This window comes from Montipora foliosa, unplaced genomic scaffold (genome assembly GCF_036669935.1).
Source record: "Montipora foliosa isolate CH-2021 unplaced genomic scaffold, ASM3666993v2 scaffold_445, whole genome shotgun sequence".
Classification (NCBI taxonomy): domain Eukaryota; kingdom Metazoa; phylum Cnidaria; class Anthozoa; order Scleractinia; family Acroporidae; genus Montipora; species Montipora foliosa.
The window spans coordinates 67,157-84,878 of NW_027179751.1; the positions used below are offsets into that span (position 1 = coordinate 67,157).

Below are 17,722 nucleotides of genomic sequence, written 5' to 3' on the forward strand. Positions count from 1 at the left end.
GGATGCTGCTCATGAATTCCTAAAAAAAGATTGCGATGTGGGAGATTACTCCTCGAAGGATATTGCATACAGTGACAGTCGTGTATCCTCAAATCTGAAATTACCGAGAATTGAGTTGCCAAAGTTTAATGGCGATGTGTTGAAATTTCAAAACTTCTGGGATCAGTTTGAAGCTGCAGTGCTTAACAATGTTGATTTACCAAATGTTCAGAAGTTTACTTATCTACGCTCGGTGCTAACTGGAAATGCCTTGAAAGCAATAGAAGGATTTGAAGTAACTGGAGCAAATTATGAAGCAGCTGTTGAATGCCTTAAACACAGGTATGGAAGAAAACGTATGATCATCTCATTTCTAGTGAAATCTGTCATCAAGATGGATGCTAAGTCAGTTGTTAATGCATCCTCCCTCAGAGATCTCCATGATAGTTTTATGAACAGAACTAGAGCTTTAGAGGCTCTTGGAGAAGATCCAATGAGCCATGGATGTATTTTGTTACCCCTTTTTGAGACCAAGTTACCACCTCAGTTATTGGAAAAATGGGAGTTGACACTTGCAGACACTCAAGAAGATGAAATAGGCCTTGAATTGTTCTTTAAATTTCTTAACCGACAAGTTGTGTCCAAAGAAGCAGGAGAAAGAAGTTCAAATGGGAACATCACCCCAGGCAATCACAGTTTTGATAAAGGTAAAGAAAACCGAAGAAAGTCTTCATCTCCCAAAATGGGTGGTGAGAATGAGATGTATACTGCTTCTGCACTACTTGGTGAAACACGCCCTCCAACACAGCCAAATTGTAATTTCTGCAAGGCAGATCATGACTCACAAAGTTGCCCAATGTTTAATGAAAAATCACTTGATGGCAGATGGAAACTAGTGCAAGAGAACAAACTGTGTTTCAATTGTTTAGAACCTAGCAACCACAAGCACTTCTCCAGAATTTGTCGCCATCCTAAGTGTTCTGTAGCGAATTGTGGTCACCGACATCACTGGTTATTGCATGGGCAGCAGTCAGTTGTTACACCTTGGCACCTAAGCAACACTAGTTTAAGTGGATTGGCTTCAACTAAGCCTGCATTACCTATGAGAGAAACACTCCCACAGACAGCATTGGCCAGGTTAATTGTTTAGGGTCAAGAAATGACAGTCCATGTTTTACTAGATTCAGGGAGTCAACGTTCGTATATACGAAAGAACATTGCAGAGGCCCTTGATCTGCAAGGTCCCTCAGAGCTATTAAGTGTCACAAAGCTAGGTGGGGAAACCAGCGAAACGAAGAGATTCCAAAGAGTGAAATTTACCCTTTCACCAATTAAGGGAGATTCAAAGGTGGAGATAGAGGCTCTTTCTATTTCCAAAATTTGTAATCCTCTCGGGTCAGTACAGATGGACTTCCATAAGAACTCTCATCTTCAAGGCTTAACTCTTGCAGATAGTTATCCTCGTGGTTCAGTTCAAGTAGATGTTCTTATTGGTGCAGACCACTACTACTCATTTGTGACTGGGGTCTGTAAGAGAGGTAGTTCCAGTGAGTCACTTGTTGCTGTGGAATCTTTCCTCGGCTGGATCGTCAGGGGACAAGTAAACCGCCAATCAAGGCAAACTTCATCCATGCTGACAGTCGTAAAAAACGGTGGAGTTAACGAAACATTGAAAAGATTCTGGGAACTGGAATCAATTGGTATTGCAGAGATCGAGGACCCTGTTATTTCACAAGAGGAAGAATGTGCTGTTGCTGACTTCAATAGAGGATTGAACTTTGATGGACATAACTATGAGGGGCGACTACCATGGAAACGAGATCATCCAAAGCTAGAAAGTAATTATGCACAAGCTTTGAGACGCCTGGAAAGTGTTGAAAGAAAGTTAAGGCAAGACCCTGTGAAAGCTAAGAAAACACAAGACGCGCGATTGGTTGTCTGACGTGGTATGCCTTTGGTATCCACGTAATGATAGTTATCTCCAGAGATAAGCTGGTATCGTTCACCCTATGCTTGCAAATCGAATTGCTACCGCCCAAAAGCCAACTGTCATTTACCAGTGTTACTAAAATTGATCCGTGGTAAGGCCTACCCTAAGGGAGCAATTTTCACTTGAAGCGTGTCTTGTTGTAGAGCAGAATGATTTCCAGGAATTTCGAAGAGAAATCGCCGTGTCACTTCCTTTTTGCATGGAAAATAGCATTGTTCTTGAAAAGTATCTTATAAACCCCAAATATTATTTAAAAAATAAAAATAAAAATTAAAAAAAAACCTAAAAAGCGCGAAGCCAGCCGGAGCTAAAAGATTTGTACTCAATCCGGGCGCAAAAACCTGGTTGGTTTTCACTCACATGCTCAAAAGCCATAACATCCTTGAGTGTGTTCTTGGGGATGACGTTTAATTCTGGGGGAATTTCGGAAACCAACATAAAAGCTGCTTCCTTTTCTTATGCTGTCCGTGACGATATAACAGAACCGAGAACTTAACTGTTACATACATGTAGATGATAACACGAATTCCATGTTGATATCAAAGCTATGATAGCGTGGTTTAATGTGATTGGTTACTAAAGTGAACAACTGTGTATCGTGGTCAGCAGTTTTATCGTTAAAAAAATAAAAACCACGAAGACAGACGGGGAAGATTAACAATAAAGAAGTTAAAGCTCAGGGAACTGAATGACAAAAGAATCTCTATTCTTGGTTTGCACTTACGTGATCAGCCGGCCACGTTGATGTCCAAAACAAAAGCAAAATATCACTTGCGTTTTGTGTAATAATAGCGCCAAATTCTCAAAAGACTTTTACCCTATTTTTCAGTACACCAACATGGCCACCAATGGCGTCATGTACAAGCCAAGGATAAGCAACGTTTCAACAATTTCCGGTTTGCCTGTTTCTATACAAAAATAAGATCTCATAAATACAACACAAAATACCACATACTTTAAAACTAAATATGACTTAGTTGTAGCCACATTTGGGCCACATATCATTTGTGTGAATGTCTACAGAATTCAGCCTGTGGAGAAAAAAAAAGTATTCATACAAATGAAAATAAAGTAGTTTCTGTGTTATCAACTTTTGAGACAATTTTTGAGCAGAATATATCGAAACTATCGGAAAGGCAGCAGCTCCTATCAAGTCTGCTAAGAGTTGAAGAAAATTGTGCTGGGATTGAAGAAAGGGTGGCACCTGTCCAATCCTTGAAATTGGCATTCATATTGCAAAGTTAAAAGAGAGATAATTATGTCTTCTACTACGAATTACACAGTAACAAGATGAATTTAATTGTCTTTCCATTTGGACCACATATCGAGACTTAATATATATTCCATTTGAACGTTAACAATGCTTCGTCTGTAATGTCTGTTCTTTTACACGAGAATGGTGAATAAATTCAGAGACGAAACAATATATATATATTGAAAAAGCGATTACTGTAATAGGTGGTTTGCACACAAACTCTAGAGACACAGATAACAATGCTACAATGTACAATTGCTGATGGACGAACAAAAGGAGCTAATGAGGGGTCTTTTGTTTTCGTCCACCACCATGGCGGCCATGAGGTAACGTGAAAACTACCTATTAGGTCTGAATGGTCGAGTGAAAACGCATCCGACTCCATCGTTCATACTTAAGACTCGACAGTTGAGGCTGCGATATTTGGTTAAATGAGAATAAAGCATAGTTACCCAGCCAGGTATGATATAAAGGAGTAACGAAACTGATGCAGGCTAATATACTAATAAAGATCTTCCTAAAGAGAAGAGAAGTTAATTCCGAACAGTGACATTGCAGGAAATTTAAAATATGAGATCAAAATTTCACAGCTGACATTAATTAGGGAAATTATGCTATAAATTAACCATCTACAAGTGACAAATAATAAAATGTACAGCAAACGACTACTTTGCATAACGCGAGTAGTATTCAAGAAAGCACCAAAACTAAGGAGGCGTTCAAGGAAGTAAAAGCATGAGGTATTGTTTTATACTTTTTTGCTTACTAAAACTTCCAATGTTGTACTTTACTGGGCTCCAGTTGACAGTTGATAGCCGTTGGAAATTCAACGAAAGTTATTTGTTTTCATTTATTTATTTTATAATGAAAGGGTTAGCAAATGAGCACTAATAAGTCCATTTTAAAGAAGCACCAAATCATCTCTGACTAAAACCGAAAACTTCCAATTTACAACTTTGGAAACCCCAAATGCTTAGGAAGAATGATAATTTACATTGGACTAAAAGTCATCAAACAATGATAAACAATAGTCTGGTTTACCAAAATTAAAGCCTTTTGCCGTTGCTTTGATCAAGTCACGAAAAGTGTGAAAATATTGGTTTTGTTTAAGACAGATTTTTTGTTTCTTTCAATTCTCGGAGCTTAAACTGGGACCGATGGATTTCAGGATTTAAAGGTGTTTATCCAAACGATTTAGGTCCTCGGTTCTCTGATACCGTCAGGGATACCAAATTGCTGTTCCTAAAAAAAAAAAAAAAAGAAACAAAAAAACGTGCAAAACCTTAGAAGCAGCTTTGATGCTTTTATTTCCGAAATGCCCCGAGAATTAACGTCATCCCGGCTAATGAAAACACTTTCTCTTGGTTTGGTTACTCTGAGGATATTGTGGATTTTGATCATGTGAGTGAAAACCAACGAGGTTTTGTGCCCGGCGGGTTGAATAAAAATTTCGAGCTCTTGCTTCGTGCTTTGTAGTGTCTTTTTAATAACCTTTCAAATTTAGAAGATAAATTTTAAGAGCAGTTTTATTTGCCATGCAAAAAGGAAGTGACACGGCGATTTCTCTTTGCAATTCTTGGCTTCAAATGAAATTGCTACCTTTGGGTAGCCTTACCACGTTTCGATTTTCGTAACACAGTAAACAAGAGTTGGCTCTCGGGCGTCAACAATTCGATTTGCAAGCGTAATAGGGTGAACGATACCAGCTTATCTCTGGTTAACTGTCATTTAAATAGAAGAGGCTAACGTCATGTCATCGTATTTAACATTGTGGTCTGTAAGAGAACCGTTTTCTATGGCAAGTTTTCACTATCTTCGATGTATCTGCTCCTGTAAAAAAATAACATCTAATAATCACGTAGTAACATCTAGTAACATCAAGTATCTCTTAAGTGTCTATCAAGTCTGCTAAGAGTTCACGACAATTCTGGTGGGTTAAATAAAGGGTGGCACTTGTCCAACTCTTTAAATTGACATTTGTATTACAAAGTTAAAAAAGGGATAATTCTGTCTTCTACTGGAGAATTACGCAACAACCAGATGTATTTAAACTTCCCTGCACTTGAAATATTTTATGAAAGAAATAGAGGACTTTTTTCCGTGTTTCCTTAGCCTCATCTAAACACTCGGGGGAGCTGGGAGAATTCTCGACAGTTATGCAAACCCTCGACTGCGTCTCTAGTTTGCGTAACTGTCTCGAATTCTCCCAACTCCCCCTCGTGTTTAAATGAGACTGTGGAAACACGGAAAACGTCCTATATTGCTACATATACAAAAGAAAGCACAATTATCTAGCCGTGTGTACTGTAAGAGATTAACCATACTGATGCAGGCTAATGAAGTGAGATATTCCTAAACATCAGGAAAGTTATTCCCAAACAGTGACATAACAGGAAGTTTAAAATATGAGATCAAAATATGACAGCTGAAAGTAATTAGGGAAATCATGTTGTAATTGAACCATCTATTATACACGGAAAGAAATTTCAAATGCACTTCAAATGACTAATTTGCATAACGCGAGTTGTATTCAAGAAAGCAACAAAACTAAGAAGGCGTTCTGCATCACAAGGACGTAGAAGCATGAGGTAATGTTTTACACACTCTGGCGTTATGAAGCTTCCAAAGTAGTACTTTACAGGACTTTAGTTGAGAGTTGAGAGCCGTTGGACATTCAATGAAAGTGACTTGTTTGTTTGTTTGTTTTTTTTTTCTTTTCTTTAATTTGAAAGAGTTAGCAAACGACCACTCATAAGTCCATTTTAAAGGAGCACCAAAACATCGACTAGTAAAACTAAAGACTTGAACTTTATAACTCTGAAAACCCCAAATGTTTAAGAAGAATGATAATTTTCATTGGACTAAAAATCAAAACAACGAGGACACATACATATACATATATATATGACTTGACACTTGACTCAAGTTTAGGTTTCACGAGTAACCATCGTTTTAATGCTACAGAACTGTTTCGTATGGTACAAGTACCACACTCATCAGGCAATTTTAACGACTGAACAGTTGGAATTGGAAAGCTGGCAGTTAAATACGGAAATTTGAATGGTAACAAAACATGATATAAGGGGATTATATGTCGGTATTTTAAATTTACGTTACTCTTCAATCGATTGAGTTAAGCGCTCTACGAAATACGTTCTACTCAAAAAAAAAAAAAAATATATATATGTTCTACTCAAAAAAATATATCTATCTATCTATCTATCTATCTATCTATCTAACTGGATTTGTCAAAATGTGGCTGCGGAAATTGCGAAACCAAGCCAATTCTGCTGCCGTCACAAAGTTAAAAAAAAGCTACCCTCCCGACCCCTTTGGTCAGACAACTGCCAATCACCACCCCACGCCACACTGCGGGTTCACTCTAAATGGTGATCAAAGGTAAACTATCATTCAGGCCTAGACTAGTCCAGGAAGTATTGCCAAGGCATCCTACACTGTAAAGTCGCACTTAACAAGGCCACAAACTCTAACTGCAGTTAAAGTCTCAAAGCAGCAACGCCCCAGCCCTGTGCTTTTGACACACAACTCAGAGTTAGAACTGTCCCTGGGCTGTTTGGCAAAGCAGGCCTTGACGGCAAGCCCCCTCAATTTTGAGCGGCCACATTGGCTTGAACACGGGCTACGCCCGTGCTCAAGCGAAAACTCCAGCAGCTACCTTTTAGCGAATTCGCGTAGCGTCGAGTTGGCTGTAATCACATCATATCCAACAAGCGCTAGTGAAATAATTGTTTTATTAAAAACGGCCCTAAAATATAGAAAACTAGACAACAATAAAAAATAAAAATGCCTAAAAATCACGCATATGCATGCCTTGTTTGTAGATCATGGTGTAATGGCTCATAACCTATGATCGCTTAGCCAATCAAAACTCTCGAATTGCATTATCCAATGATCCAGTTTTTAATATATATATATATATATATCTGTAGCCTTATGATTGTTAAAACATGAAACTTGAGGTCGCTACGCTGTGAAGTTGTCTTTCTTCTAAACGTGATATTCGACTTCACGTATCGAGCACTCTGCAGCTAACTGGAACCCCCTACTTGGGCTATAAGAGAAGGTGTTATCATAAGGATAATGTTAATTCTTGGAGAATTTCGGAAAAAAGCATCAAAGCTGCTTCTTTGGGTTTTACATTTTTGTTGTTCTTCCTTTTTTTTTTCAAAGAACAAAAAAAAAAAAAAGAAAAAAAATGTAAAACCCGAAGAAGCAGCTTTGATGCTCTTCTCCGAAATTCCCCAAGAATTAACGTTATCCTTATGACAACACCTTCTCTTTGTTGGGTGAAGCTGAGGATATCATGGCTTCTTACACTGGCTGGATAGAAATTTTCGCGCTCTGGCTTTGCGCTTTGCACTTTCTTTTCAATAACCTTTCAAATTTATGAGATACATTTTAAAAATAAATTTATTTGCCATGAACTACTGATAGGAGGTGACACGGCGATTCCTCTTCGAAATTCTTGCCTTGAAATGGAATTTGCTGCCTTTGGGTAGGCCTTGCCACTATTCCATTTTAGAAACTCTGGTAAAATTACAGTTGGCTCTCTTGGTCAGCCTACCGACAAAAAAAGTATTCATGCAAAAGGAAAATAAATTAGTTACTGTATTATCAACTTCTGAGACAGTTTTGGGGATAATTTTTACAAAGTTTCGAACATTTTTTTACGAGATGTCGCAGCTTTTAGAAAGGCAGCAGCTTCTATCAAATCTGCTAAGAGCTCATGAAAATTCTGGTGGGATTAAGAGAGGGTGGCACTTGTCCAAGCCTTTGAATTGACATTTGTATTACAAAGTTAAAAAAGGGATAATTCTGTCTTCTACTGGATAATATCCTAGTAACCAGATGTATTTAATTGTCGCTTCGTTAGAATCACTGTGAAGAGTTAATATATATTACTGTTTGAATATTGCTTTGTTTTGGGGTCTTTTCTTTTCGAGCGGGAGCTCATTGGCTCCTGTTTCAAAAAAAAAAAAAAATAAAAAAATAAAAAATAATAATAATAATAACAACAATATGTATCTACGCACGATATCTATTATATGGTCCAGCCCCCTATCTGATTGTAACCGTAAACAGGCAACTAATCAGTATGCACTCCCGGTGCTGCGGTACTTAATGTGGACACAACACTGGTCTCTATCAGAGTTAAGAGGTGTGGACAGAGCAGCTCGGAAGATCATAGTTGAGAACGGTGGCAAGCACCCAGCTAGCCTAACTTCTTTGTTATATTTACCGAGGGAGAAAGGGAGTAGAGGCTTGCAATCAGTCGAACACGAGAATAAGATCATTAAAATCTAATCACTACTGAAATTGTATCAGAATTCGGACCAGACGGTGGAAGCAGTTAGACAATTTGAAGAACACTCTATGGCATCAGGCCACCAGTCGCTTGTAAAGGAAGCAGCCAAGTACGCTGAAGAACTTAACATCACACTTCAGCTTGATATCCTAAATCCCGTGAGCGTTACAAGGGAAGGTAAGGTAGTGACTGCAGCTATAGCTGGGAATCTGCTGCAGAAATCTCAAGAGATGCAGTTCTTGGAGATCGCTAAAGACAAAAAGTGGCAAGGAAAGTTATTCCGTATTAGATGGGACGATGACAGCCTAAGCATAACCAGCTGCTTTGCATGGCTAAAAGGTTGGGCTACATGCCCTGCATATACCATCGCGGCCATGTATGAGCTATATGAACAGTTGTTACTCTACGAAGCTCTACACAAAGGAAAAGATGCAAACCTCCACCGACGGTGAAGTCCTATATGCAGGTTGCGCGGGAAGGTAGCTGAGAGGGTTGCACATGTACTGGCTGGATGTTCCTCCCTGGCACAAACCAAGTACCTATACAAGCATAATACAGCTTTGAAGATTCTGTTTCTTGAGCTCCTCCGAGAGCATGGGTTAATAGAAGAGGTTCCACCATGGTACTCACCGGCGATGCCAAAACCAGCCTACCAGATCACCACGAGTGAAGCGTTTTGGGATATTCCAATTTATGCAGAGCACAACGAAGTAAGAGCAAATCGGATCGACTCGCTTCTTGTCAGCCACGAGAGGAAAGAAGTTTACACGATTGAAATGAGCTGCCCATGGATTGAGAGTAGAGCCAAGAAAGGTGAGGAAATGACACTCAAGTATGGGCCCATGATGTGGGAGCTGAAGCAGAGATGGTTACAGGGTTGAACAGTACAACATAATAATTGACGTACTGGGTGGTTAATCTAAACACCTAGAGAAGTCGGTGACGGAGCTAAGAGGAGCAAGAGCGCGGGGCGTACTTGAGCGGATGCAGAAGTCGATCATCTCAAACACTTTGAACATTGCCAGAACATTTAAGATAAATAGGGGGCAAAGGACACTAGATTTTAGGTTTACTTTTTTCTTCAGAAATCCAGAAACACAAGTGCTGTCGCAAAACATGTGTTTTACTGATTTTCTAAGAAGTTTTTATAGTGTATAAGAGTTTGATATGATTCTAAATAGGCTTTTAGTAGAGATAACCAAATTATGATGGCCTCGTGTAGGTTTATAAGAGATAATGAGAGTATAAAAACTGAATAATTTTCTAAATAGGTTTTTAGTACAGAGTATAGAATTTAATAATATTCTGAATTGGATCTCTAAATAGAGAGATTCATATCAGTATGTGTATTAGAATTGTACTAGGTTTCGTACCTAACTTTTTTTACTTCTAAGTGTATCTTCTCAAGTGGTGTAGGTTACGTTATGCCCCCTATACTACTCATAATGTGGACAGCATTTCAAAGTTTTATACTGTGATAATAATAATAATAAATAAAAGAAATTAAGCGACTACTGCAACTCAACACGTCTAAATGGTCCTGTGAAAAGACAGCCCTTTCTTTACTTGATTCCGAAATTGAAAAAATAACTTGAGACACGGTAGCTAGAGCTGAGATAAATGGATAAATAAAAAATAGACGCTCTATGAGCGTGACCTGGGTTTCCTTTGGTACGTGTTACACAAAAGCAGAAGACATTTAGTTAAGTGGTATTGAACTGCAGAGTTCCAGTTTTTTTTTTTCAAGTGGGGAGTCATATAGACCATTTGAGGGGTCACCCTGACTTCGTGCCCACATCGGCCCTTTGGCTCACACGTTCAATTATTTTGTAATGTCCTGTCCCGTTTTGAGGTTTCTTACTTTTTAAAGCTTTGGTAAGAAATTCAGTTCAAAGATAACTAAACTAGCCTGCAAGCAGGCTCTTCTGTTGTAAATGGCGCGCGGTCGAACTATGGGAGCTTGGTTACCTATATTTTCGAAAACGCGCTCTTGAGTAAAACCCATTCGTTTCCTCTTTAAGTTCAATAGTCTGCAAAAAAAAAAAAAAACAAAACAAAAACAAAACAAAAAAAGAAAACACAAACTGCAAATTGCTCTGACGGACGTTTTCTTACGTGTGATGCATGTCTTGCAGTTGTACAAAGCACTCGTTTATTCCACACACTAAGGAAAGACCGGCCATGTTATTTCCACTTCATAATTCCTCTTCTTTTCAGTCTAATCTGATGGCAGGTCAAAAAATGTTTTTGGCTTTACGTTTGCACCAAAAAGGAGCGCAAAAGCCGGGAGTTAGGAGTAAAAGGCAAGCCAAAGATTAATGACAAATGATCGTAAAAGCACCATCTTTTTTTGTTTTTGAAGTGTCTGACTTCTATGATTCAAAGGAAAGGTCATTTTATGATTTCAAGTCGAAAGGGACTAGGTACGAGCCTGTTAATCATACGATTAGCAACTATTGATCCACAAAGTCAGAAAGACACAGCGAAATTTACAAAAATCCTAATGGGCTAGTTTTGACTGAGATACAGTCATTTAAATACGTCAAAATTACAAAGCCGGGTGCAGCGTCTGGATGGCCATACATTTCGTTGTAAATTTTAACGTCTTTAAACGGCTGTATCTCGCTTAATATTGGATCTATTAACACCAAACTTGGGGAATTTGTAAAGCTTGGTGTGCACGTTCTGACGATGACGTTCTGTTGACAATCAATAGTTCTGACGACGATCAATAGTTGTTTATCATATACTTTGCAGACTCGTACCTTGTCCCCCTCGGCTTGAAATCAGGCAATGATATTTTGTCAAAATGAAGAAACTGATCACCTGCTAGGCAACCAAAAAGGCGCTCGTAATCATCTATGGAAAGGGTCTTGTTTACATTGATTTACAGTGAATGTACTACAGGGAAGAATGTTAATCGTTCTTCGCTTTCAGAGTTAAACAACCAAGAAACGTCCGTCTTTCGTTATTGGGGTAATGCACTGTAAGTGTAAGTGCACTACACACTATTTCATCGGATTGTAAGAGTGTATGAGTGTAACAGCCTGAGAGTGGAAGAGTGTAAGTCCGTGGTGGCAATAGGCCCGCCAGCGCGTCCATAAATCAAGAAAATAAAGAAGTATGTTAGAAGAGTGCTTGAATTTCAACATATCAGCCCCCAAATGGGGAAGCCGCTTCTATTTTAAATGATGGAATTACGTGGTGATAAATAACCTCGTCTAGGAAAGTGAATTTTTGACCATGCAGAAACAATGCCGGTCAACGATTGTGATCTTCGTGTTGAATTTGCACATCTTTTGTCGAACAATGTAACACTAGAAAGAAAATAACAAACAAACAAACAAGCTAAGAAAAAGGAAAACCCATTGTCTTGCCATCAATCCAAGAGTCTCAGATGTAACTTTTGTTTCGTGAGTTGTTGGTAACACGCAAGGAAACTTGACCACAAGCGGCCGCTGAAATCGATTTCAATTCCGATTTACTTGTCCAGCCAAAAGTACGATAGAAAATTGAACGTAGCAAAAAGCTCCCAAAATGTTTTTCGCTGATGGTAACTTTTTATATTTGTGGCACAAACTTTATGTTGTTTTCACGTCGCACCTTTTGTTGCTGATAACATTTTTTTTTCTCAATCGGCACTACCTAAAAACTTCATCCTGCTCTTCCTAAAAACTGTGTATTAATAATTATTTACTTTTGCATTAATATTTGCTTTGCATAAAGCAGGCTAACAAAATCTGTACCATACTTAGTTTCGCATTTTCCCCCGTGTGCGGGGAAATTTTGGTGAGCAATTCGCCTCAAGAGGCTGTGAGGATAAAATCAAACATGTTTGATATTTTTGGCCTCGCGAGGCAAATTCCTCATTGTGCCAGATATGTCCAGAAATGCCCCAAATTAGATGCACGCGGATTTCAATAAGCGTCACGAAGTGTCCCCTTGCTCTTCTCCCCAACTTCAACATCACTCGTGTCACGGAATATGGACAAAAAATGTCACAAAGTGTCCCCCAAATGCTGTTCTTTAAGTAAAGATTAACTGCTGCATTTACCCTAAGCTAAAAATAATGCTAACCTTTATCCTTACCTTGTTGTTGAAAATAGGTAGCAATTGCCTAGACTTAAAGGGACACCTCGTGTCGGAAGTCAAAATTGGACGTGGATCTAATTAGGTGGCCATCGTGAAAATCGAACTAAGCTCGGACAATCAAGCATCCAATAAAAATACATGGCATTTTCACGTGACTTCAGTGACGTTCGAATTTCTGCCTCCGACAACATGATGAACACCTGAAGTCACGTCAGTATGCCATGTATTTTGATTAGATACTTGATTAAACTAAGCTCAGCTCGATTCTCACGATGGACGCACAGAGTGAGGAACTTGCCTCGCGAAGCCAAAATTATTAAACATGTTTGATTTTATCCTCACGGTCTCGCGAGGCGAATTTCTCACCACAATTTCCCCGCACACGTGAGGAAACGGCTGAGCAAACCGCCTCGCGAGGCAGCTTGCTCAGCGCTTTCCGCACCGTGTGCGGCGGGCTTTAGGTAAATGAAACCATAAAACTTACTAATACAGGAGTTGGGAGAGCGTGTAATAATTTCACTTTGAAAACCTAAATCGGGTAAAACAAGGGTTGCATCTTTTTTTTGGAACTGTGGAATGATTCTGATAATTTTTTAAGACATCATTCATGTGGAAACAAATAATTGCTTCCGTGTAAACGTCTTGGAGTAATAGCTTTTTAATTTGAGAGTAGACTGTGACAAAGAGGATGTTGAACAAATGCGTAAACAGCGGTTGGTAAGTGCACGAATCAAATTAATTTTATACTTCGTGGGTGTAAAGGAGTCCCATTTTGTGTAGAGACCGGTAAAAGGTTTCTTTCTGTAGACCGTTTTTGAGAAAATGTTGTTTTGATTGCGTTTGACGAGAACATTTAAAAACGGAATTTCTTGATTTTCCACAACCACCATAGTTAACTTAATATTGGCATGCCTATTGTTAGGGTAATGTAGAAATCTTCAAGCACCGGTTTTACTGTCAAACATGGTTAAAGTGCCATCTACATATCTGAACCAAATGGATGGACAGTCCTTCACATTTTTTTACCCATTTCTCATCAAAGTGGCACAAGAAAATATTGGGTAAAACAGGTCCTAATCACTGCTTTTATCTAAGAAAAATAATATTAAGTTATTCTGTCTTTCTTGGGTAGTCAGTTCATTTGAGCTGTTGTTATCTGAAGGCAGATTATAAAATCAATCCTTAATACTTAAAAAAATTATATATAGCATTGAGTTATTCTGTCTTTCTTGGGTAGTCAGTTCATTCGAGCTGTTGTTATCTGAAGACAGGATATAAAATCAGTGCTTTTATGTAACGGAAAATAATATTAAGTTATTCTGTCTTTCTTGGGTAGTCAGTTCATTCGAGCTGTTGTTATCTGAAGGCAGAATATAAAATCAGTCCTTTTCCAAAATACAAGAAAAGGTTACGTTTATACAAACGTTGGCCGTGTAGCACTTATATTTTAAACAGAGTTAACTGAATAGAGTGTAATGTGTAATGTGTAATGATTTCCATCTGTAGGGCTAACGCTCACATGGTTCGTATGGGATTGAAATCTAGCACTTCACATTACACTCTATTCAGTTAACTCTGTTTAAAATATAAGTGCTACACGGCCAACGTTTGTATAAACGTAACCTTTCCTTGCACTTGTACATGTTCATTGCCGTGACTTTAACATCTTCACTTCCCACGGCCTGCTCCCGTCTGACCTTGTAGTTCAGTCGGTAGAGCGGCGGAGATCTAACCCGAAGGTCGTGGGTTCAATTCCCACCCTGGTCAGCGTTTTTCTCTGTCCTTGTGTGGGCCCATTTCCATCCGTAGGGCTAACGCTCACATGGTTCATATGGGATTGAAATCTAGCACTTCACATTACACTCTATTCAGTTAACTCTTTTCCAAAATAACTTAACATTATTCAATACTTTTTTGGGTAGCAAATAACTCTTTCTGTATTATTTTCTTTCCTTTGATTTTTCACATTTGTACCCTTTACACACACGCAAAAAAAAAGTAAATAAAGAAACATTTGGAACGTCTTTGTATCAAGTACTGTAGCATTATTATGCTATCGCCAAATTAACATTTAACTTGTTGTAAGAAATGTGTCATTATCGATCGCACAGCGTTGAAATTGCATTAAATATTCTTTGAATGGTAGTTTGCCATCGAAATCTTCGGGAAGCTTAACCGGTTTTTTAATTTGTCGATCAGCCGCAGTTGACTCCCAAGATGACTTTGGTATATAAAGGCTTGGCAAAACATCGTTGCTATGGAACGGATTTGGAGATCGTACAAGTGGTGGAGTCACTGCATCCGTGGATGTATTTCCTGGTGATGGGTTCCTCTGTGCAGCTAACAGCTCTATCAATTTTGCGGGGGTTGAACAAACCTCGTCGTTTCGAAAAGGGTTCGCCGACCTTGCACGTGCTGTTTTGGCAGCTGTTGTGCATTCTTCGATCGGTCCAAACAACTGGCTGAGGTCATCTAAATCCAGTTTAAAAGGATTTTTACGGTTGTTTCGGAGTCGACCACCGCTTCCACCAATGTGATGGTTCTATATCTTGACTATGTATACCAGTAACAAGCTTTAAAACAACACAGCGACGAGTGCTTTCATTTTGTTTTTAATCCAAAATCAAAACTTTGCTCGGGACTGGTACACAAGCTTTCCCATGGAGGGTACAGTCGCTACAATATGTTGTCGACCTACGGCCTTTCTTGGTTCCTGGTGAAAGGTGTACGACTCTTGGCCTTTGTAACAGGGCAAAACGGAAACCGCGTTAGTTTCACAGTGTCTCGCTGTTTTGTGCTTCAGAAGAGTGGTGGTCGTGTTGAAGGCCTGACAAGTCACAGTACATCCTTTAAAATAACTAAAGCCACCACTTCCAAAACAAAGAAGCTAAAAATTCAGGAGTCTCTCAAAAGAAATCAGAGCCTACCGGTAAATGCGTTCTGAAAAGAGGAGTGTGAACCCTCGGCATTGACAAACTGACATATGTTATTTTGTCACCCTCACAAACAAGGGACAAGGCAATCATTTTTTGAGGGTTGGGGGGGGGGGGGGGGAAGGGGGGTGTGGGATTATTGTCTACAATCGGCTTGTTTTAAGCAGTAAAATAAATCTTTATGTCGCGTTCTTTGTTTGTTTCATCCAGTAGTTACGAAGCTTTTTCGTTTTTCTATATTGTAACTTGACATTTTTTGTCAAGTGCCCCTTTCACCTTTCACCTTTCCCATGGCGTTTGTTTCAGGCAAACAACGAAATCTGGAAATCTGAACTCTGGCATCTTATCTTGCGTAATCGTCTCCATTTGGTTGTATTTTTCTGTTCTTTGAAGGCGAAGATAATGGCAAGAAACAAGCGGAAGAATATTAAAGACAGAGAAAAACTTAAAGGGATTCGGATTGAAGCAAGGAAACGTTGGAGGAAAAAGAAAGCCAAAGCCAAAGATCTCAAGCAGGCCATAGAACGTACTTTCGAGCCAGAAGTTAGACCGAAGGTTGTTATTACAGCCAAATTACCTGTAGCAGAACCAGGGTTCGCTGCTGTGTCAGAAACGGCCAAACTTTGTGTGCCAAGGAAAGGCCCGGTTTCCGTAAATGTTGCGTCAAAATCCAATAGCAAAAAATTAAGGGAGTCCCGCACCCCAGCATCTGTTCCAATGAAAGAAATTCATCCCTCTGAGGTTGCCAAATCAACGACATTTTTGGGATGCGGTTCGTTTGGCACATGTTACTTGGCGTACTACAGAGGGATCCCAGTAGCCGTGAAAGAATTTAGGCTTTGGAAATCAAGACCACCGGATGAAATCATAAAGGACGTGGTTAGAGAAGCGAAGATGATCGGTCTTCTTGGTGACCACCGGGGTCTCCCTTTACTGTTTGGGGTTATCACAAAATCTTTGCCGCTAAGGCTGATAACTCAGTTCCATGGCGAGAGTGACTCCTGCACTACTTTACACAAAGAGATCAAAAGAAAAAAACTTGATAAGACTTCTTGGCATGGAATTCTAATTAATGTCATCAAAGCCCTTAACCACATGCACGACGCCGGTGTCATTCATAACGACCTTAAATCGAACAACGTTGTCCTAGAAAAACGTGAAAAAGAATGGAATCCTGTCGTCATTGATTTTGGGAAAGCGCGACATATTTCCAACCCCAAACCTGTGATGGACTTGTCAATTTTCGCACAAGAAGAGTACCGAAGGTCATACCCCCACATCGCACCAGAAATTATTAGTGGAAAAGGGCAACAGAGTAAGGCGTCTGATGTCTTTTCTTTTGGAAAGATTGCATTGAGAGTTTTGAATTTATTACCCTCTGAATCAGCGCTTTCACTGAATATGGCAAAGAAATTAACCTCCGAGGATCCAGCAAAGCGCCCACGATTAAATGACTTTGCCGATGTATTAGACACGCTTGCCTGATGCTGATTTTAAGAAATGCCATTTTGCGCGTTTGTTTTCCGTCGACTTTTGATTGAAACGACTCAGTTGCGATGAGTCTTTTGTGGAAGGGATTTGCTGTGCAGTTTCCCGTTGTGCAAATTGTAACTTTGCTTTTTCTGTACAAATGACATTATTTCAATCCGTCCTTGTGCATTGTGAAACACAGGGTCCAGAGGAGATATGTTTGTCGTTAGAACATCAAAACCCGTCGAAAACATCTGAAATAATTGGTTATTTTGATCGCGTTGACGATCGCGTTACAATTTCGTTACACATTCTGTATAACGCAAACCAAGAGACTGAGGGCTCGCAAGATCGGCTTACAGTATAAAATACGGAAAGGGAGGAAACAAATTTGGGGCCGATTTTCGAATCCCTGAAACTCAAATGGAATTGAATTAAATTGCCTGATTTTACTAACGTGATCTAGAATTGTTATGTATTTGCCAAATACTGTAGGAAAACGGCATAAGAAAGCGTTCAAATTCATTTTCGGCGACCGAAATTTACGGCTTCGAGAGAGCGCTTTCGTTCGGTGTGCACCGCAACACATGGTGACGGAAATGACGCGGTAAAGTAAAGGTGCGCAAGATCGGAAGTAATTTTAAGAGAATTGACATGCGCAATCGCTTGAATTTGTC

General features: G+C 39.3%; 1 protein-coding gene across 1 annotated transcript; it reads left to right on the top strand.

Moving 5' to 3' along the window:
* Nucleotides 1-1,138: 1,138 nt before the first annotated feature.
* On the top strand, nucleotides 1,139-1,921 carry LOC137989184 (uncharacterized). The gene has a single exon (XM_068835036.1). The coding sequence runs from the start codon at nucleotides 1,139-1,141 to the stop codon at nucleotides 1,919-1,921; it is 783 nt and encodes a 260-aa protein (XP_068691137.1).
* The last annotated feature ends 15,801 nt before the right edge of the window (nucleotides 1,922-17,722 follow it).

What these genes read in the sequence shown, in the direction of transcription:
- LOC137989184 (XM_068835036.1), top strand. Translation starts at nt 1,139, where the DNA reads ATGACAGTCCATGTTTTACTAGATTCAGGGAGTCAACGTTCGTATATA.